This window comes from Dreissena polymorpha, chromosome 1 (genome assembly GCF_020536995.1).
Source record: "Dreissena polymorpha isolate Duluth1 chromosome 1, UMN_Dpol_1.0, whole genome shotgun sequence".
Lineage (NCBI taxonomy): Eukaryota > Metazoa > Mollusca > Bivalvia > Myida > Dreissenidae > Dreissena > Dreissena polymorpha.
Window position 1 is genome coordinate 106,853,378 of NC_068355.1, and position 23,132 is coordinate 106,876,509.

Here is a 23,132-nt window from a genome sequence, read left to right on the forward strand (position 1 = left end):
AGCACAAATGATGGGACAGAAGTGATACATGAAAATCTTTTATACATGGATTCTTACTACATAGGCTGAACAGTGAACAGTGTACTTAACTGAAATGTTGTGAACAAGTAATTTTACAAGTAATTTGTTGGATGTACACATAATCACTTGCCACCATGATAAAAATTGTGCTTGGTTTTGAGGAGAACGTGTGTTATTATAAATTTGGTTTCGATAAATAGTAAATAATTGTTAAATAAACTAAACATTTCAATTATTTTTGTCTGAATTTGAATACACGCTGTTCAACAAACTGATGTCAATAAGTTCTGAGTGTAGGTTGTACTTAAAATGCCAAAGTGTTCATTTGCAGTTTTCATAATTGCATCAATTTAAAGGGGCCTTTTCACGCTTTGGTAAATTGACAAAATTGAAAAAAATTGTTTCAGATTCGCAAATTTTCCTTGAAGTAATGATATTTGTGAGGAAACAGTAATACCGAACATTTACTATGCTTTAAAATATCCCATATGTGCATCTTTTGACGATTTAAAAACCTGAAAATTATAAAGCGTTGCAACACGAAACAATTGAATAATTTGGAGAATTCTGTTGTTGTCGTTGTATTTTTTGATACTACGAGGATTGCAGATATAAAGTAAAAATTACATCAGAAATGGTATGAGAGCGGATGGTCTAGTGGATAGAGCGGTAGAATTTTGCTCCAATTTGGCTCCAGGTGTCAGTGGTTCAAGCCCCGACGAGGGTTACTTTAAAAAAATTCTTTAATAGTATTCTTGTTGTTTTACTGGAGATTTTTAAATCCAATGTTAACATTTATCAATATAAAGCATTTAATGACAAACTTCAATACATGCCAAAATCTGTGAAAAGACCCCTTTAATACATTAACACCAACTTGTTTTCATTCATACTGATACCTCACAAACTGATTTCTGTGTGTTTACATAAGTATATCAACATAACAAATTCTTTTGTTGTGTTTAACATAATAAAATATTGAATGAAAAGGTCAGCTTGCGATTGTAATTTTTTTAAAGAGATTCTCAACATAGCATGTTGGATTGGTCTCATGGGTTTTTAGTTTCAAACAACTATAATACAGTACTACGCTGCAAATCTATAGAATTCACAGAACAATTCTGTTAATTCTTTACAAACTTTATATAACAGTTTCTAGTACATATATGTTAAACTGAATAGATGCCTCAAAGCAACATGTCTAGTCCAATAACAAAAACACCAATAAGGTTTTAATTATTCAAAACAAGAGGGCCATGGTGACCCTGTATCGCTCCAATGTTTTTTTATGCGAAAAAAACATGCAATGCGCATGGGTTGAAATGTACTCAAGCATGTGACTTTCTCTTTCTATCCCTCGTCCCACTGGGCGCTTAAAGTTGGAAGGGTGAGCATTTTTTATATATGGAAAACTTTACTACAGTGATAACTAAACAGACTAAAAAGTCCGGGAATTGTCACACAGGTCCTTTGCTTATAACGTAGGTACATTTATCTCTCCAAAAGATATTGTCCTTCTCTCTATTTCACATATTTTTAGATGCTGAAGATCAAATCTACGCATGTTCTACAAGATTAATGAAAGTTCCTTCATTCAATCATGAATCTTTTTCCAAAATTCCAAAGTGTTTGTAGGTTTTAAAGTTTCTGTTACTTATATAGTTCATGACATATGCAAAATACCTAATGACGTAGATCACCTGAACTTTACTTCATTTTTGAGGCATTAGTGAGTGTAGCAGGATTGTTAACGTGGTGAAGAAATTGTTTATTGTATAAAGAAGATATTTTGCCCGAGGAAACATAAAGTTACGAGTTTTTCAGGTTCATGAGGTGCCGAAAGGCAGTAGGAATGATAACTTTGTAGAGGTTGTTTGTTAAACAAAGTAAATGTTTATGAGACAAAAAAATTGAATTATAATTTATCAAGATGTTGCAATCATGGCAACACAACTTGCATATGGCGTGAGGTTTAAAGAGATATCATGACAAACAATTAGCTTGACCTAACTTTCCTTTACTTTTTATGTCCCCCACTATAGTTGTGGGGGACATATTGTTTTTGCCCTGTCTGTTGGTTGGTTGGTTTGTTGGTTGGTTTGCGCCAACTTTAACATTTGCAATAACTTTTGCAATATTGAAGATAGCAACTTGATATATGGCATGCATATGTATCTCATGGAGCTGCACATTTTGAGTGGTGAAAGGTCAAGGTCATCCTTCAAGGTCAAATGTCAAATATATGGGTCAAAATCGCTCATTTAATGTACACTTTTGCAGTATTTCAATATTCAAGATAGCAACTTGATATTTGGCATGCATGTGTATCTCATGGAGCTGCACATTTTGAGTGGTGAAAGGTCGAGGTCATCTTTCAAGGTCAGAGGTCAAATATATGTGGCCAAAATCGCTCATTTTATGAGTTCTTTTGCAATATTGAAGATAGCAACTTGATATTTGGCATGCATGTGTATCTCATGGAGCTGCACATTTTGAGTTGTGAAAGGTCAAGGTCATCCTTCAAGGTCAGAGGTCAAATATGTGGCCCAAATCGCTTATTTTATGAATACTTTTGCAATATTGAAGATAGCAACTTGATATTTGGCATGCATGTGTATCTCATGGAGCTGCACATTTTGAGTGGTGAAAGGTCAAGGTCATCCTTCAAAGTCATCCTTCAAGGTCAAATATATGGGTCAAAATTGCTCATGTAATGTCACTTCTGCAATATTGAAGCTAGCAATTTTATATTTGAAATGCATGTGTATCTGAAGGAGCTGCACATTTTGAGTGGTGAAGGGTCAAGGTCATCCTTCAAGGTTAAACGTCATATAGGGGGACATTGTGTTTCACAAACACATCTTGTTCCATCTGACATTGGTTACCTGTCATGTTTGTTTTTGAAAAATACTAGGATTGCCATATATTGAAATAAGGTATCTGACCTATTCTCTGATAGGTTGCTAGTAATAGACTTAGCGGCAGTCATGTTATAAACAAGGGGATTGTTCACGGCATTGGTAGAATATACTTTTAATAGACACATCTTTTTTAAGTTGGATTCTTCTTACTTTTTTGCTACTGAATATTAAAATCACTTAATTTCAATGTAACAATTTGTTGTAATGTTTATCTTGAACAAATATTTTTTGCAATCTGTTTATAAATCATAAAATGTCATTCAAATTTTTTTTTTGATAAATAGGGCCTAAAATCAAACAAGAATTTTGAGAATGTTAACGTAAAAGAATAATACTAACCATTTGGTGAAAACAAACAAAACAATACAATTTTTTTTTATAAAAGGTTATATACAAACAATCCTAATGGACTAAATATAAACAAACACACTTGAGTGTTCTTCTTGTGTTAATGATGTATTAAACTGAGTTAAATTAATATATACCATATATAATTTGTTTACCTTTCAATATCTTGCATTTCACATCTTTCGTTCAATGCTATTTCAATTAACTGAACAGCGTGACAAACATAGTAAAGCAGAATATGCATATGAATCTGATTATACACAGATCCACTATCATATAAATCAAATCATGTTTGTCTATTTCCATGTTCGAAAGATCCTCTTCTAAATTGTTTTACTTCGCGAGTAGACTGAACTCCCAATTTGCAAACAGAAACACTGGTTTCCGTGACACAAATTCACTGTGCACATTTCTAAACAAAATATGTGTTTCTTGTATCTAAAATGTATTCTTTTTACGTTGACAAACACATTTCATTATTCCTATCAAACTATATGATGTCCGTCGTTAATTCGATTGATATTTGTCATTTCAATAATTTTAATCTTCGCTTCACAACGGCTCCATTTGCATACGAAATACCAAACACATTTTATGAAATCGATTTCAATTGGAAGATTGGGAAACGACAGCCAATTATATCGCTCGTTTTAAAAATGCTTAGGTAGAATCTACCAGTGTAAAATGCGGAGAGATTTCGCCGGCCGCGGATATATTAAGCATATGTTCATTTTTGTGACCCCCGGGGCAGGGTCAAATTTGACCCCAGGGGCATAATTTGAACAGACGAAGTAGATGTCACTACATACCAAATTTGGTAGCCCTAGGCCCTACGGTTATGGACAAGAAGATTTTTAAAGTTTGCACAAAATAGGCCTTATATCAGAAAATTTTCAATTTTGTGACCCCGGGGCAGGGTCAAATTTGACCACAGGGGCATAATTTGAAGAAATTTGGTAGAGGACTATTATATGTCTCTACATACCCTATTTGATAACCCTAAGCCCAATGGTTATGGACAAGAAGATTTTGAAAGTTTTCACAAAATAGGCCTTATATCAGCAAATTTTCAATTTTGTGACCCCCGGGGCGGGGTCAAATTTGACCCCAGGGGCATAATTTGAACAAATTTGAAAGAGGTTCACCCAAGAAAACATTCCTGAGAAACTTCATCAGAATTGGACCAGTACTTTAGGAGAAGAAGATGTTTAAAGAAAAAGTTAACGCACGCACACAGGACCATGACATAAGCCCCGCTGGCCTTTGGCCAGTGGAGCTAATGACACTGTGATTTCTAAAATCTGGGCTCAGACACTGCCAGTATCATTTCATATCAACAGATTTGACAATTATGTCACATGTTCAGCCTTTAATGGTGTTTGTAGTCCCCCTGCAACCAAGCAGGGATATATTTTTACCCAGTGCATTGGTTAGTCTGTCAACCAATTTTTTCTAGACACTATATCTGGAGTATGCTGTGACTTACAACCAATCAAATGGGCATGATTGTTACTGTGAAGGAAAGGACAAATACATGTTGATTTTGAGGTTAGTACGTAAAAGGTCAAGGTCACAAGGGGCTTGTAACATAAATTTCTTTACGTCCGTTTTAAAAACCGTAAAAAGAATGCTTTGTGTACTTCACTTATGATATAAAACAATAGAAACATTGGTAACTGTATGGCTACATTACAGAACTGCCATCATTAAAAGCGGTCAACATTAATATATAATCCTCTTAACAGTGTTAAACTGGTATTTTGCAAAAAAATTTGTCCAGTTGCATTCTTACAAACCCCCATTCTTAAAAAACTTCCAGCAGTGATGAATGATAAAATTATAGTCCGTACTATCTGTGACATGTCAATACTTTTTTAGCATGGACCTTTATGTATGACCTTGGGCTTAAACATAGGGATTCGGGCCTTGCAGCCAATTTTTCATCATTTACACTGTAATCATATTAAAAAAGAAAATCCTTGCAATATTATCCAACGTACATATATTTTAAAAGACAAAGCCAATTAAAACTGAAAAAATAAAGGCCCCAAGAGGGCATGCAAGTGAATAGAATTAACAATCATTTACAATTTTCTATATTAGCTATATTGCAGAAATAATCATTAACAAACTGAACCAATTAGCATAGAGGCCATTGGTGAGCATAATGATAATAAAAGCTTATCAAAAGATTCTGAAACACATCTACATATTGGTGAAGGTTATGCATTTGCTAGAAATGTTAAAACATTCATGGCACTTTGGTGAACATGCTTGCCCCTCATTATAAAATTGTACATCATGACAAAATTGTGTACCAAACATTTTATTTGATGCACATCTGATTTATTTCCCAAATACAGACAAATTCCACATAATTAGTTACTGTTGACATATTTTAACTTCATGTTATAAACATTATATCTGTCTTAACTATACTGGTATGAAATTAATTAAATTGAAAGGCAGTAATCGATAAGACAATTGTTAATGTCTAATTAGATGGACGCATTTTTTAACAAGAGCTGTCAGAGGACAGCGCGCTCGACTATTCGAGTGCCTGACAGTATAACGTAAGCCATCATGGGGAAATTGTTCAAATTATTCAATAAGGTCAAGGTAATAGTTCAGGTATATTTTCCACAATCTATTGAACATTTGTAAAGACATAAAACAAAAAAATAAGATTTTATTTCAAGTTTAATAACAATAGCTTGTGTGGGAAGTTTGGATGGTCCTTCAAAAATAAAGTAAATAAATACTAGTATGTTTTTGTTTGTTGAGAGGGGGGTATAATGTGGGGTGTGATCATTTATTAGACGATCTTTCAAAAAAAAGGGGGGGGCAGGGGTTCTGGGTTGGGGCGTGGGGTATTGTTTGGGTGGAATCCATTGTGGTATTCAGGTAAGTGTTGTTTTGTCAGTGTATCGTTTGGGTGGAATCCATTGTGGTATTCAGGAAAGTGTTGTTTTGTCAAAATATTAATCAAATCTGATCATAACAAAAGAAGTTATGGCAATTTAACTTAAATTTATTCTCTTGACCTTGACAGTCAAGGTCATTCAAAGGTCAAGGTCAAATTGAACTTGCCAGGTACAGTACCCTCATGATAGTAAGAAAATATTTGAAGTTTGAAAGCAATAGCTTAGATACTTTAGAAGTCAAGTGGATCTAAACACAAAATTTAACAAAATATTCAGTTACTAAGACAAAAAAGGGCAATAATTCTTACAAAATGCTTGATACAGTTGTCTGCTCTTGTTTATAGATTGGGGTCATGTTGGTAAAGAAGTTGGCAAAATATGAAAGCAATATGTCAAGGGACATTGAAAATATTTGAGGTGGTACGCAAACTTTAACATAGATTTATCAATAATATGCATAATCTATAAATGGAAAAAGGGCCATAATTCTTACAAAATGCTTGACACAGTTGTCTGCTCTTGTTTATAGAATGGGGTCAAGTTGGTAAAGAAGTTTGCAAAATATGAAAGCAATATGTCAAGCGACATTGAAAATATTTGAGGTGGGACGCAAACTTTAACATAGATTTATCAATAATATGCATATTCTAAGTGAAAAAAGGGCCATAATTCTTACAAATGCTTGATACAGTTGTCTTCTCTTGTTTATAGGTTGGGGTCATGTTGGTAAAGAAGTATGCAAAATATTAAAGCAATATGTCAAGGGACATTGAAAATATTTGAGGTGGTACGCAAACTTTAACATAGAATATGCATCTAAGTGAAAAAAAGGGCCATAATTCTTACAAAATGCTTGATACAGTTGTCTGCTCTTGTTTATAGGTTGGGGTCATGTTGGTAAAGAAGTATGCAAAATATTAAAGCAATATGTCAAGGGACATAGGAAATATTTGGGGTGGTAAGCAAACTAACATTTGCACGCTCACACCGACGCCGGGGTGAGTAGGATAGCTCCACTATATGTATTTCATATATAAAAGTCGAGCTAAAAATGGATATGTCACACTGTACATTGCCCAGTTTCCACTTTTTTCTCAATGAAGTCTTGATTAGGAAATTAAGGAATTGTGAGCAAAAATAGAATAATGTGCATACTAGGGTTTATATCCCAAAAACTCGAAAAGGAGGTCACTTTAAAAAAAATTAATAATGAATGTTAAAAAAAACACTGGCAAAATATATCATTTTATGCATACGGAACTACTAGTGATATTGACAGTTTAGTTAATACCAATTTCTAAATTTACCAACAATATGATGAAAAGGAAAACTTTTATTTATTTAACTTCTAAAGGTCTCTAACATCTATACTTTAACATATACAGAATCAGAAGAACAATTTCACAAATTAAGACCCATTCACAAAGAGCCACAATGATAATACAATTGTCAACATCAATGCAAAAAACATAGTATGCATTACCAATGTATTCAAACAACATATACACTAAGAAAACTATTAATGTCACTATTCTGTCTAAAATACACCCTACACACCACTTTGTCAGAAATCAGTTTTCAGTACTGGCTTCCCAACAATCCAAGCTTGCTACCTTTGAATTAATTGTAAAAATTAGGAAATGTTATAATGCGATGCACTTTTCTTTATTCAGATCTACTCACATATTAAGTTCAAAGCAGATACCTCTTATAATGTTTAATATACCCTCTGAAGAAAATAGAAGTATAACAACTAATAAATGGCAGTATTTCTGAAGTATGGAAGTAAGAGCAATGACTCTTATAAACTTCACATCCCCTTAATAAGATATACCATAACTACCTATTAAGCTTCAAGTTAATATCTCTTGTACGTTTAAAAATATGACCAGGGAAATAGTTTTAAGTTCTTGTCACAAGTTGTGCATGGAACTTCCCACCAAAGTGATCTATCTACCAATTAAGAATGAAATTGACTCCTCATTTAGTTTTTGTGACATGCCCAATGCAAATATAAACAAAAGGAATAATGTTATATAATACTGGGGGCATACATATTGTTATGTTTAACATAGGATGGTTAAAATTCCACATGCATGAGAAACAAGGCTATTGTCAAGCAATATGGTCCCCTACCGGCTCCACCATTGTCAGAAATTCCACCATTTTCAGATTTGTTTTGTTTTTTTTGGTTGCCATAGCAACCACAATTTTTGACGTAGGAACAAAATGAAATGATGTTCATAATGTTCATATTGCCATCTATCCATGTTTCAAGTTTCATGAAAAAATATTGAGAACATTTAAAGTTATCGCAGGATCCAGAAAACCACCATTTTCAGCAGTATTTCTAGTCTATTTGTTGCTATAGCAACCAGAATTTTTGACATAGGAACAAAATGAAATGACGTGCATAATGTCCATATTGCCATCTATTAATGTTCCAAGTTTCATTAAAAAATATTAAGAACTTTCAAAGTTATCGCAGGATCCAGAAAAGTGTGAGGGACAGACAGACAGGCAGACGGAGCGCAAACCATAAGTCCCCTCCGGTGAAACCGGTAGGGGACAATAAATGTGCAAGATAACATGCCCAACAAGATTTGGTCTACAAACAGACATTCCTGGCGATTCCAGTATAAACCCCTCCCCTTAACGTTTTAGGGGATGAAGATAAAATAGCATCGATACATTCCAGAGTTAGACTGCAAAACAATCAGGTTCAAAACATGGCAAAGGCAACTAACTGCCTAAGAGTTGAATAATAAATGACATCTTTTGAAATAAAACTTTTCAACAGCACTGATACAGTCCTGAGAAAAAAGAACCTTCTGTTTATCACACTTAAATGTTTTGTATTTCAACTGTCTCGCCTTCCTCACGTATTTCTATCTCTTCACCAGCCTCAAGCAGTGAGGAGATGACTTTCAGTGTCTCGCTGGACTCTTGTCCAGACTCCAGCAGTGTCTGGTAGAAGTCCTGTGACCTGACAATAGACTGCACGCCATTGCTAGTAATCATGATCATCTGCTCATTGTCAGCCGGGTTCCGCCTTTCAACGAGTTTCAGCACAGTAGAGCCAGTCCGATAAGGCACACCACTCTCAACATTTTCGATGACTATGTCTTCATATCCTGCCCTCTGTTGAGTGACCTCCACTTCTTTCACTACTAATGGTACCCACCCTTGTGCAGACTGGTTTAAAGGGGTATACTTGGGACTTATTTTGGGCATGTTGTACAGTTTGTTCGCGTTCGAGTTACGCACATTTGGTGAAGCCTGGGGGAAGGAAGGCAGCAATGTTGACTTGGCGAGCACTGGGGTCATGAAGTTGAAAGTCTTCTCTGGAGCATTCACATATGCATGATGACGTCGTAAGATTTCTTTTGTGAACTCTTCCACTGGCAAGTTCTTTAATGAGAATCTTTTTCTGCCATCAAACTCTTTACGAGGTTTGCAGTCGGTGTCTGGTTTTGGATGTACTCTGCGCGAAGCTGGAGGGGTCATTGTCTTGCTGTCAAATAACTGTCCATCAACTGTTACCACCTGTCCAATCCTAAAGGATGAAAACTTTGGCTGTTGTTGAAGTTCTTTGTGAACGACAACAAGTTTGTGAACTCCTTGCATATGTTTGCGTAGATTTCCTGACAGAGGTGTCTGGTATCCACAGTGCTGACAGTTTAACATCTGAAAGTATCATACAAACTGACCAATACAATTTTTAAACAGTAAAAATATTTACCAGATAACACACCAGTCTTGTTACTTTACCTTTAGTTTAAAACTTTAAATAATCTACTATTATAATTCAACATCTGATAATTAATTTGATTTAAAACTCTGTATTATGGCGTAAAGAAATTTCAGATTAACTGCATTGTTTCAACACACTCTTTGAGATGTATCTGCGAGCTTCATGTTCTGCTGAGTGGCCAAGCTGTATGTCCTGAAAGTAAGATTTGTTGAAATAAAATATTCCTTAATATTTCTAAAAGCATTAAATTATGCAATGACCTTGGAAAAGACAATTATAACAATTGTTTACAACATTTTTCTTTGTTTATTTGCCAAATCATAGATAACAAAGATAGCATTTAAAATTGGTTCATGTTCATAAGGCTTTAAGCATCTATGTTCCCTTAAATTTTTCTCCCAATGGACCTTATGAAAGCAAACATTTGTCTTCAACCTTTTCGCATAATATAATCATAAGTTTGAATTTGTTCCAATACTGCAGTTTTTTAAGTACATCAGTGTCAGAGCTCACCTGTCTGTTTCCTCTGAGAAACTTGAGTCAATAGTGTCAGGATCACCTTTATCATCATCCTTCAACAAGAAAGCACAACACAATAAATCAACTTTCAACTCTTTAAAATGATTTTGTTTTTGAAAATGTTTACTGGTAAACAAGCTAAACATGTGGAATCTAATTGTAATGTATTGAATGAGGGTACATGTCCAGGCTGGGGAAAAAGTATGGAAGTTTGATATTCAGTATGTTAAAGGAATGAATGTACACTTTTTAAGCACTTTTGAAAGACAAAAAATATTTGCTGTGAAAATAGTGAACATGAGTGATGACTTACAATCATCTACTTAATATATTTGAGCCGTGCTCTGTGAAAAAGGTGATAAATGCATGTGTGTAAGGTGTCGTCCTTAATTAGCCTATGTAGTCTGCACAGGCTAATCAGGGACCACACTTTCCACAAAAACTTGATTTTTTGCTAAGAAGAGAATTTTTTGAAAGGGAAAATATCATAAAAGTGGAAATTGTCGTCCAAGATTAGCTTGTGCAGTCCACACAGGCTTATCAGGGAAGACACTTTCGGCAAAAACTTGATTTTTGCTAAGAAGAGACTTTCTTGTGCTAAGAAGAGACTTTTTTAAACTAAAAATATCATTAAAGCGGAAAGACACTTTACACAAATTCATTAAACCCCCTTTTCACAGAACACAGCTCATTTGCTTTTATTCAAAGTACTGATGCTGAGAGGCCTGTCCATTTTTTAATTTGTCAAATCTGTCTGTCCTTCACAAAGAGTTTAACTCACAATGACAATCATATTTATTATTCTTCCTACAAAGCTTGTATAAAATCAACACACCCACATCCCTCTTACCTCATTTTGACCTGATATTGACCTATGTCTGAATTCAGAAGGTCCAAATTCTTGGTTTACCCAAAATGGCATGTTTGTCTTAATCCATACCGTTGGCTCAAAGCTTTGATACTTGCAAAGATGTTGTCTTTAACTGCTATCAATACACCCACATCACCTGACTACAGTTTTACATTGACATTGGCCCTTTTTTCTGAGACTAATACTGAATGTCGACATTTCTTGGACAGTCCAAAATGATGCACTTCTTCAAAAAATCTATACCAGGTAATGTTTCCTTCAAAGCTTTGATACTTGCATGAAAGATGTCTTTAGCAACTATCCACATTACTTGACCAATATTGCATCTTGACATCGACTTTTTCAAACGGAGCAATGATAAACACTGTCAAGGCTCCCACTAGGGGCATGGGAATGTGTCAAATAAAGTTTTCTTCACTTTAAATTTTGCATTTCATTGCAATAAAATCTAAGCAAGTTGGATGATGCTGTCCAACAACATTAATTGAATAGTAATCAGTTGTGAATTACTGAATAAACAACACATCTGTTATAATACTTAACAATGCATCTGTTATAAGCTGTTAAAAAACAAGAACCCAAAATTAATGTGTAAGTCTTCAATATTTACACCAAGTGTTTAACATGTGATAGAAAAATTACTCATAATTTTACCAGCTCCGCATGTGTATCTTCTGTGTTACAGGCAGCCTCAACTGGATGGCCTGTAGAATTCATGACATTTTCAACCAATGCTTCCTTTGTTCGAGAGCAGCTAGACTGATCAATGTTCACTTCGTCTGACTTATTTGCAATTTCTTTTTCTGTAGCATCTTTATTCTCACCTGTTCCTTTATCAACTGCAGTATCACTATCATTTGTAAGGTCACATCTATTTTGATGACTGTTTGACTGACCTGAATTTCTAATTTCTCTCTTTTTTTTCACTGACAACTTCAGACTGTACTCAAATTCTGGTTTGACAACAGACTTTCTTTTCCTTCCCCTGCCAGATAGGTCAACATCTTGCACCATTGACATGCTTTCTTCATCTTCATCCAGATAGCATTCTTCAGAGGGTTCCATTTCAACAGTGCCATCACATTTTGCAGTAGATATTGTTAATGTCTGCTTCTGATAAGTAACTGCAGTAGAGTCATAATGTCGCTCTAGTCGAACATGGGGTAACATGTAATCTGGCACATTTTCCATGCTTTGTTTTGCATAGTCTTGCTGCATTTTGTCTGTGGACTGAGGTTTTGAATCCAGTTTGCTGTTCTTCCTGGTTCTGACTACAGGAATACTGGCTCTCACGTCACTCTCGTTCACAACTTCTCCTTCTGACCATGGCAACCGTTTTGGGGTTCTAGTTTTTCTTTTAGTCGCACTTGATCTATTGTCTTCATCTGTACTTGGTGTTTTGGGAGAATCTAATGTAACATGTTTTAATGTTTTAGCACTTCCACTACCTTCTTTGGATTCATTTTCTGTAAGTTTTGTTGGTGTTACTTCCATTGGATCTGTATGTACCTCAACCGTGTCTTCAATTTCATCAGAATTCATTACAATCTGATAATATCCGTCATTGCTAGGCTGACTGTTTAAATTCAAACTCTTTTCACCGTCAGAAATTGAATCCTTTTCTGAAACAATTAAATTTACAGGTACATCAATCAGTGGCATATTGTTTGTTTTCTTTCTCTCTTTAGATAGGCTGGCATACTGAAAACCCGAATGTGTACCATCAGATGATGGGTTGATTCCTTTTGTACATTCTGACACCTGGGATTGTTCAGTTAATTGTTCAGGGAGATTAGTATTCAGAACTTCATTTTTTTTCCTACGATATTTGTTTGCTATTTCTCGTGCCTTTTTTTCTTTGTCTGTTCTTTTCCTCATAGGACGCGGCATTTGGATTGGTGCTTTCAGTGAGGATGGATCTAATGACACAGTGTAAACTTCTGTATGACCACCATACTCATTATTCACAATGCCTGCGTTAAGAGTCACTGTTTTTGTGTTTGTTCTTCCATTCACAAATGATGTTACATTAAGGGTTCTATCATCAATATCTGCAGCTCTGTTTTCTGAGTGTTTGAATTGCTTGTCCACTCCAACACCAGCCTCCTGCTCTGCACCAGCTTTCCTCTGATGAGACATCATGCTGGATGTATCAGACAGTGACTCTATGGCAACCGCTAGAAGATCCTGGTGTTGGGACTCCTCTTCTGATATTTGGGCACTTTTAACACCCTGGTCTACGCCTTCAAGATGGTTGACGATCTTTACAGATGAAGCTGTAGGAACAGCTTCAGAAGGTGACCTTGACCCAACAGAAACATCTACATACTGCTCATGGTAAGGATTCTGTAACTGGAAACCATATTCACATGCATTGGCTTCCTTGGAAACAGTAGGAGACTCATTTGGGCTTTCAGCTTCTACTTTTACATGTTTCTGCACCATTAGAGGTATTTTCAAATCATGATTGATTGCTGAATTCTTTTCATTAGACACTGGAACCCCCGGCCTAGTTTGGCCTTCACCAAAACCCTTACTTGCATATTGGCCCAGTGCAGCCTCATTGGAGACAATTTCATTGTAACCCTGGATGACACCATTCAGTTCCAGGATTTCTGAAATTTCTAATGTTATATCCATGGTATCCTTAGCCACTAGCAACTTTCCCGTGTAAATGTACTTCACAAGACTGGCTAATTCTACAACAGATATTCCTTTCAGGCAGATCTTGGCAGCTGACTGGCTGACCACTGGTGACAGTTTCTCGCGAAAGAATTTGCTGGCAGCCATGAGAACAACCTGTAATAGCAAGAAATGTGTCCATAAATGTCCCCACATTCTACTTTTGTCTCAAAACTCCACTCATGTCAAAAGTTTTGGCGTCTAAGAATTATCTAGACTTTTTAGGTAGGAAATGCACCGTATCAATTGTGGTAACACACAAATACAGTCTACATTGAGTTTGTATTTTCAAATGAATAACAAATAGTTACAGTCTGGACAAACTGCTTTATGGCAAACATGACTTCTGAACTCTCAGAGTGACCTTGACCTTTGAGGTAGGGAGAAGGGTGTTACATGTGACAAGTAATCCTGTTATGGTTAACATTTGTGTAAATTTACTCCATCATAATATGTCAAAGTTATGGCTAATGCAGGATTGTTCAGGCTGTTTTATGGCCAAATTTGACTTTTGACCCCAAGAAAGTGAGACTTTGACCTTGAAGGTAAAGAGACAGGTGTTACATGCAACAATTAATCTTATGGTGGTTTACATGTGTACCAAAATATGCCTTTCCTGGCCATTTTGAGAAAAATGCAATATCAGAGTTCAGAGGTTTTTTTAAGAAAAGTTTTAAAACTAATCTTATAGTTCAAATCATATTTTTTTTATATAAATTACAATTATAAACATTGTTAGATGTAATACAATTGAAATGTTATAATCATTAGACACTTATGAGATTGTTTTCATATTGGGATTTTGTCTTGTCCATTTCCCTTTGGAAATCGGTCATTGAGGGAGAAGGGTGTAACAAGGGACATGTGGTCTTATTGTGATGAACATTTGTACGTGGCTATGAATCCATAATTAAGTGTCAAAATGGCTGAGAAATTTTCTGACCGACAAACATACCATCATTACTGACGTACAGACAAACTGCTTTATGCCTCTTGTGAAAGGGGGTAAAAAAATATAATTCAGCACGGGGACAAGATGGCCCTTGATATCTCACCTGAGTAAGGTTTAAAATGTGGTATGAACAGTCTTTGTCTAGGACTTGATATGATAAACCAAATATTAAACATCCGTCTCATGTGGTTTCATACAATTGATTCTTAAAGGTTACACCTTTTACATCAATTGTTAGCTCTTCTCTACAAATATGCAATGGTCCAGAATATCAGTTACTCTGAAAGAGCATCATCCCTGAATCATACCTGTGAAGTTACATGACAATATGCCAGAAGGAATGAATAGCTCAGGTTGTACAGATAAATGTTCTCAAAAGCTCATCATGACCATGTTATGCTCAGGTGTGCAAAAAATATATCCACTACTACAGGAAAAAATTGTGTGCCAAATATTGGTCTTACAAACAATATGGTTATATCCACATCATAACCACAAACAAATATGTTAATAAGTATATTTCAAATAAAGCAAAAATGTGTCAAATAAAGATCAAAGGCTTTGTTTTAAGTCCATTGAATTCCATTAAACTCTTACAGCTGATGAAATTCAGAACTGTTAATTAATAACATTGATGGCAAAAGAGTACACAAAATGTACTTTATAATACTTGTTTTATAATTATGTGCACTAATCTTTCAATTTTTTGTAAGAATAAATATTCACTCATTATATCTTAAGTCGATTAAGCCTTAATCTTATCTTCACGCAGTGTTCATAAAAGATAAATAATTGACAAATAAAAAAGTTGGCATGATTGGGCGTGAACAGTAAGGTAAGTTTTCAATGTCTGACCTTGTGTGCCATGACCTCTCCATCCTCAGCCGCCAGAATGACATCACACATGACTCCCTGCTTCTGTAGAACGTGCATCTCTGCCAGCATGACGCTCCCATGGTCGGCTGTTTGAATTGTGTGGTAGTCTTCCATCGCTGGGCCAACACACCAATCTCCTATATGAAAAGCACAAACATATGTAAATTGTATTGCCATTTGTATTCACTATATGCGATTTTTTCTGTTTTTATAAATTACCGGAAAACTGCACTTTCCCAATATGGACAAACCTATAAAAAAATTAATTGCTGTCAGAAAAAATCCCAATTGAAGGTTTCAATTTTTATTAATCTATATATATTAACATAGATATACATATAAATACTCGATTTAATTAATAAAATGCAACATTTAGTTCATTTACATATGAAGCATTATTTTTATGGCTTGAACCTTTAATATTAAAAACTTGACGACACTTAGTTTTCAATTTTCAAGTATTTGTCAGCAACAAATCAAATACTCAAATTTCCCAATTTGGAGACTTTACGGCGCAAATTTTACCAGTTTCAGGTTTTGTCCCCCTCATTTTTTCCAATCGGGCTGGCACCAGTACTTTTCCCAATTCGCCCAACATCGCTTAATATTTAATTTTAATAGGAATTCAATCAATAATGTGGCTTATATAAAATATTTTACCATCATCATGCACTATACAAGTGAGGCTTAAACAAATATTGACGTTTCCTATACTGTTACCAACCTTTTTGCAACATTTTCAAGAAATAATATATTGTTTGTTATTTTTAAACCTAATCATTTCCTAGAAATGACTATTAAAAAAATAAGAACTATTGTGTGAAATGTTGTCATGACCTTTCCTTTTTATTAAATTGTGAACATTTAGTCACTGTGTCCATCATCAGTAATTTCTCACTTAGGTGCTGTGCCTGAAGTTTTTTCTTTTGTGTGTTCATAGTTTTTTGATGTTTGTGTAAATAGAATGTAAATGGTACATTTATTCATATTATTATTGTTCTAGTTCCCTTTGGCATATTATGGAAGTTTATGAGGTCTTCCTGCACCTGAGGAGGGACCATTGCCAATTTAACTGACAAGCCTCAGAAAAGTTGGGACTCATTTTTTAACTGTAGCTTCAATATCCAGCTACTTGCTTTTATGATAAATATCTGAATGGTGTTCAATTTTGGCGTGATGCTGTGATAGTAAGTCTGAATACCCAGAGGAAACCTTATCTAAAACATACTCACATGCGCCCAATAGCCTGCAACACGGTATTCTCGCGGTATTTAACTGTCTTAAGGAATAATCATTAGGCTAATGACATTAGCGTCAAAAACCATGTTTATTATATATAATTGGATACATGATTGAATAGACAATCACATTTGACATAGCTTCATTTCAGCATTACAATGATTTAATAGACAATCACATTTGACATAGCTGCCTTTCAGCATTACTTTTTTACAACCAACAAGAGCTGTCACCATAGCATGACTTATGCCCCCTATAAACGCTTTATAGAAGTTATGAGCTTTTTTCGAAACCTAAACGCAGATTTCAAAACCCAAACACGGACCCTAAGTTCAAGGTCAAGGTCACAGGGGTCAAAATTTTTGTGCGTATGAAAAGGCCTTGTCCATTTACACATGCATATCAAATATGAAGGTTATATCTCAAGGGACATAGAAGTAATGAGCTTTTTTCGAAACCTAAACGCAGATTTCGAAACCTAAATGCGGACCCTAAGTTCAATGTCAAGGTCACAGGGGTCAAAATTTGTGTGCGTATGGAAAGGCCTTGTCCATATACACATGCATACCAAATTTGAAGGTTATTTCTAAAGGGAAATAGAAGTTATGAGCATTTTTCAAAACCTAAACACAGATTTTGAAACCTAAACGCGGACCCTAAGTTCAAGGTCACAGGGGTAAAATTTTGTGTGGGTATGGAAAGGCCTTGTCCATATATACATGCATACCAAATATGAAGGTTATATCTCAAGGGACATAGAAGTTATGAGCATTTTTCGAAACCTAAACGCAAAGTGTGACAGACAGACGGACAGTCCGATCACTATATGCCCTTCTTCGGGGCATAAATATCATGTTTTTTTACAAACACTGTTCTAATTTTTATCTTTCAAAATCATTTAACCTCAACCAATTCATATATTGTTAGAGTCTGAACAGAACAATACTTAAAAATAAGGGGTGTGCAATCAAAGAAGTTTAACAAAAATTATGTCTGGCCCAAGTACCCGCAAGCAGATCAGTGATTTTTTTATATTTTTTTTGTTACAGCCTGTGGCATTTGGATTGGGAAAATTAGCGCGATAAACCATGAAATTGGGAAAATAGAGTGATAAACCATGAAATTGGGAAACATTATAAATATGATTATAAGAACAGAATAAAAATGGCTAAGTTCATGTTTGACAGCATTTTTATATTATAAAGTTTTGCTTTCATGTCTTCTTACAACGTTTAGTTAATATCCTTCCACATGCATATTAAACTTGCAATAATCTATAGATTCTTCAATATACATGTACCATTTTGATTTAATCATAATCTCTTTAAGAGTATGAATTTAATTCAGGATGTTTTTTAGAGTAAATATGATATGGTGAAAACATTAACAAATATTAACAAACACGCTTTTGTGTTCTTGCTGTGTTAATGTTGTATTAGATGGAGCTAAAATAATACATTTCATTTGTTTACCTTTTAATATCTTGCACAATTGGCATCCTCAGTTCAATGCTATTTCACCAAACTATACAGCGTGACAAACATAATAAAGCAGAATATGCATATGAATCTGAATATACACAGATCCACTAACATATAAATCAAATCATGTTTGTCTCTTTCCATTTTCGAACGGTTCTCGTCTTAAATGCTTTAACTTTGTGAACTCCAATTTCCCAACACAGATTTCTGTGACGCACATTTACTGTGAACATTTCTAATAAATATTTGTTGTTGTTCATCTCAAACATAGTATTTTGCGTTAATTGACACACACATTAAATTATCTCCTAATAACCATGTGATAACCGCTGTTAATTTTAGTGTTATTTATCATTTTCGCTGGTCATCGCAAACTTCTCGTCTGCCTGCCGCCATCTTGGACGTGTGTAAAAACAGGCGTTAACAATCGGGATACATCGACTATTGTCGGTATCCTCCGCAATATAGAGGGAGATGTGTGGATAGCAAAGTAAAATCGTATTCGGCTACATTCGTAAGTCAGTTGTCATTCGGCGAAGACTCGACAAGCTCGATCAGCACTCGTTCTACGAATTTAACGCTAAATGACATTGTAATCTTATTGGCTTAATTGGGAAAATTTGGTCAATATTTGGGAAATTTTGGTCAGATTTTTGGGGAAAAACGTCATTTTTTGCAATTGGGAAGCAGCCGAATATCGGTGGTAATTTTGGGCAAAAAAAATCACTGCAGATGTACGCACAAAATAGTTAAGAAGTTGAATGAGAAATTTGAGTTCAAGATGTATTTTAAGTAGATTTTATCTACAAACTAGAAATGGCGCGGCAGAGGCCGACGCGTATCCCCACGCCGAATGTTTGACCTAGGTGTGCCCCAGGGTTGGTAATGGGGCCATGCATAGCTGAGATTGACCGTATTGTCATAAGAGAAGTTCATCATCAATTAGAAGTGAATTGGTGTAGAAATGAAGAAGTTATAGTAAAAGGCAATTTTGGGTGGGTGTGACATATGTGGGCAGGGCGCCCCATGGTTGGTAATTGTGCCATGCATAGTTGAGATTGACCGTATTGTCATAAGAGAAGTTCAGTATCAATTTGAAGTGAATTGGTGTAGAAATGAAGAAATTATAGTAAAAGGCAATTTTGGGTGGGTGTGGTCTATGTGGGCGGGGCGCCCAGGGTTGGTAATGGGGCCATGCATAGTTGAGATTGACTGTATTGTCATAAGAGAAGTTCAATATCAATTTGAAGTGAATCGGTGTAGAAATGAAGAAATTATAGTAAAGGCAATTTTGGGTGGGTGTGGTCTATGTGGGCAGGGCCCCAGGGTTGGTTATGGGGCCATGCATAGTTGAGATTGACCCTAATGTCATAAGAGAAGTTCAGTATCAATTTGAAGTGAATCCGTGTAGAAATGAAAAAATTATAGTAAATGGAATTTTTTGGTGGGTGTGGCCTATGTGGGCGGGCGCCCCAGGGTTGGGATTGGGGCCATGCATAGTTGAGATTGACCCTAATGTCATAACAAAAGTTCAGTATCAATTTGAAGTGAATCCGTGTAGAAATGAAAAAATTATAGTAAATGGAAATTATTGGTGCGTGTGGCCTATGTGGGCGGGGCGCCCCAGGGTTGGGAATGGGGCCATGCATGGTTGAGATTGACCGTATTGTCATAAGAGAGGTCCAGTATCAATTTGAAGTGAATCGGTGTAGAAATAAAGAAGTAAATGTAAAATAACCTAAAAAAATGAGTGATAATTTCTGACGCGGCCCCATCCCAACCGCTATAACTTTTGACCAGGGGGTCAGATCAAAATTCCAAATAGTGCAGGGTCGCACATATGCTCATAGCTACCATGTGTGTAAGTTTCAAGGTTCTAGTGCTTTTAGTGTAGGAGGAGATAGTGGCCAGGACGGACGGACAGACAGACGGACGGCGGAGATAACCACAATATCCCCACCTTTTTTTCAAAAAGCGTGGGGATAATTATGATAATATTTGGACATAAAATTATCAAGAATCAAGGGTGTGTGTTAATTTTACAACTCATATCTGTCTCTTCTTGACAACTCTTAGTTCTGACCAAAAAATAATCAATTGTTATTGTTTTCCTTCAGATATAACAAGTATCCTCTATTCCTATTCCTATAACTTCGTGCAGCCCTATAAGATCGTGTACTTTTTTATGACGTAAACTTCTAAGCAACATTCGAACGCACGTGCCCGAAAACTATTCACTTATGTAACGCGAGAATTTCCACAGCCGATAAGACAACAATCATGAGGAAAAAACAATAAATATGATATAAATTGTCCGTTTTTCTGACCTCGTTCCAAAGAAATAGCCTAAACAATGTATAAAATCTGCACATTTCCTGCACCAGACGGCTATGTTTGTCAATGTTTTGATCGTAAAATGTTGTAAGAGTAGTTTCCCTTGAAGGCCCGTCTTGAATTCGTATTGTGCTCTCTGTACTTTGCATTACAATACGATTAAAGAATGCTGTGTATGCGGAAAATTTTACCCCCAAATGATGACACGAGACCATACGTTAAGATCGTGGCCGGCCTAAAATAAAGGTTCTCGCTGCGTCAATTTTGGATTTTGTCACAAAACAACTGTCATTAGAAGGGGTGACAGCCTTTTATGCCCCCATTGTGAATAGAATTTTATTAAGCTACATGTATTTTCTGTTAGTAAATACACTTTATCTAGACCTCTGAATACAGTTATCACATTTCATATTTTGTTTTTATGAAGACCAGTATTATTTAAACCAATATTTTCAATACAGTTTATTCACGAAATTCGTCTAAAACAACACATATTTAATACAAATAAACACTTATTCACAAAAACATATATATCGGTTATTATAAACACATGACAGGGCCTCGCTGTGACATCATCAAAATCGATGCACGATCTTATAGGGTAATTCTGTGTGACGCAGACTAAGATATACATGAATGTTTAAAGGTACGTTACTCCATTATTATTATTATCAACCAACATATTTCAATCGTTATTTGTTTAACAAAAGATAAATCATAAAGTATATATCAAGTTTAGTTATTGTCTAATGATTTTTCATGAAAGATATGCCTTTGAAGTTTAAGGTGCACGAACTTATAGGTTTAGAGGCTAGGTCGCAAATGTTTGTTTGTAAACGAAGTCAGGAGGAATAAACACGATACCGTAAGAATGGCAGACCCATAATATTAAGTTGGAGTATACTGGGATTGAACCTAGATGAAGAGGGAGTGTACCAAGCCCAGCGCTAAATGGACAGCCAGATTGGAAATTGTGTAACCAAAATCTGTTTTATTACCTCCCCTGTGTGAAAAGGGGAAACAACTGGAAATAAAACAGCAAAAATAACGAAATCCACACTGGACCACAGTAAAAACCTAAGCGCTACATGAGTCCATTTTTTAAACTTAATAATCTTAAACGGAAACCTTCATTGTAATAGCTGCTAAGCATGCCAAAGTTAATATCAAACAAATTGAGTTCACATTCACACACGCAGTCGCAGTGTGAAACGGTTTCAGTGTTTGAACTATCACTATTAAATTGTTGGGAAAATGGACACGTTGACATGCAGAAACATTGCTACACATAATCGAAATTGATGTCGTTTATTTTATTCTATTAACGTTACATAAAACTGTTACTTTATTCTTTAAACCGCGAGTTAAATTCTATTTTCTTCTTTCCCTTTTCCTCGCACCTTGCAGGGTCAATGGCAACTGCACACGGACTAGTTATTGTTATACTTTTGGGTACCGTATTAAACTTATTCAAATCAACAAATAAGGCATATAAGGCATTTTTAAAGCAGTATAGCAATATTTAATGGAAGTGGGTACGACTAATTTGGAGAATGTGTATTTTTAATAACTAGTCTTCTTACAAAGGCGAACAACCACTAAACCAATGGGCCGCCTAAACCAATCATCTCAGTGATCAACAAACTTGCAAACGGACATCATTTTACTCCTCAAAAAATTATCCTTAAAAAGAAATTATAAAAGTATAATATGATATATATTACCTTCTAAAATAAGGTGTTCAAATAGTAATATGAAATAAGAGATGTAATTTCGTATGTAATAAATAAGAAAAACATTTAATAGTCGACATATATTCTTCTTCTTCTTTTCTTCTTTTCCTTCTTTTTCCTTCTTTTTCTTCTCCTCCTTCTTCTTCTTCTTCTTCTTCTTCTTCTTCTTCTTCTTCTTCTTCTTCTTCTTCTTCTTCTTCTTCTTATTCTTCTTCTTTTTCTTTTTCTTCTTGTTCTTTTTCTTCTTGTTCTTCTTCTCATTCTTCTTCTCCTCCTCCCTTCTTATTCTCCTCCCTTCTTCTTCTTCTTCTTGTTCTTCTTCTTCTTCTCCTCCCTTCTTCTTCTTCTTCTTCTTCTTCTTCTTCTTCTTCTTGATTTTCTTCTCCTCCTCCTCCTCCCTTTTTCTTCTTCTTCTTCTTCTTCTTTATCTTCTACTACTTCTACTACTTCTACTCCCGTACTACTACTACTACTACT

The 23,132-nt window shown here is 35.3% G+C and overlaps 2 protein-coding genes across 2 annotated transcripts in view; one reads left to right on the plus strand and one right to left on the minus strand.

Annotated features, from left to right (window-relative positions):
• LOC127865239 (E3 ubiquitin-protein ligase RNF185-like) overlaps nucleotides 1-23,132 on the plus strand; it is a 422,044-nt gene that overhangs the window by 63,509 nt on the left and 335,403 nt on the right. The window lies entirely within an intron of this gene.
• On the minus strand, nucleotides 708-21,879 carry LOC127865169 (uncharacterized). The gene is made up of 6 exons (XM_052405118.1): nucleotides 21,838-21,879; nucleotides 15,848-16,005; nucleotides 12,013-14,157; nucleotides 10,482-10,540; nucleotides 10,106-10,160; nucleotides 708-9,901 (listed from the first exon to the last, which is right to left on the minus strand). The coding sequence occupies exons 2-6, from the start codon at nucleotides 15,980-15,982 to the stop codon at nucleotides 9,059-9,061; spliced, it is 3,237 nt and encodes a 1,078-aa protein (XP_052261078.1). The 5' UTR covers nucleotides 15,983-16,005; nucleotides 21,838-21,879; the 3' UTR covers nucleotides 708-9,058.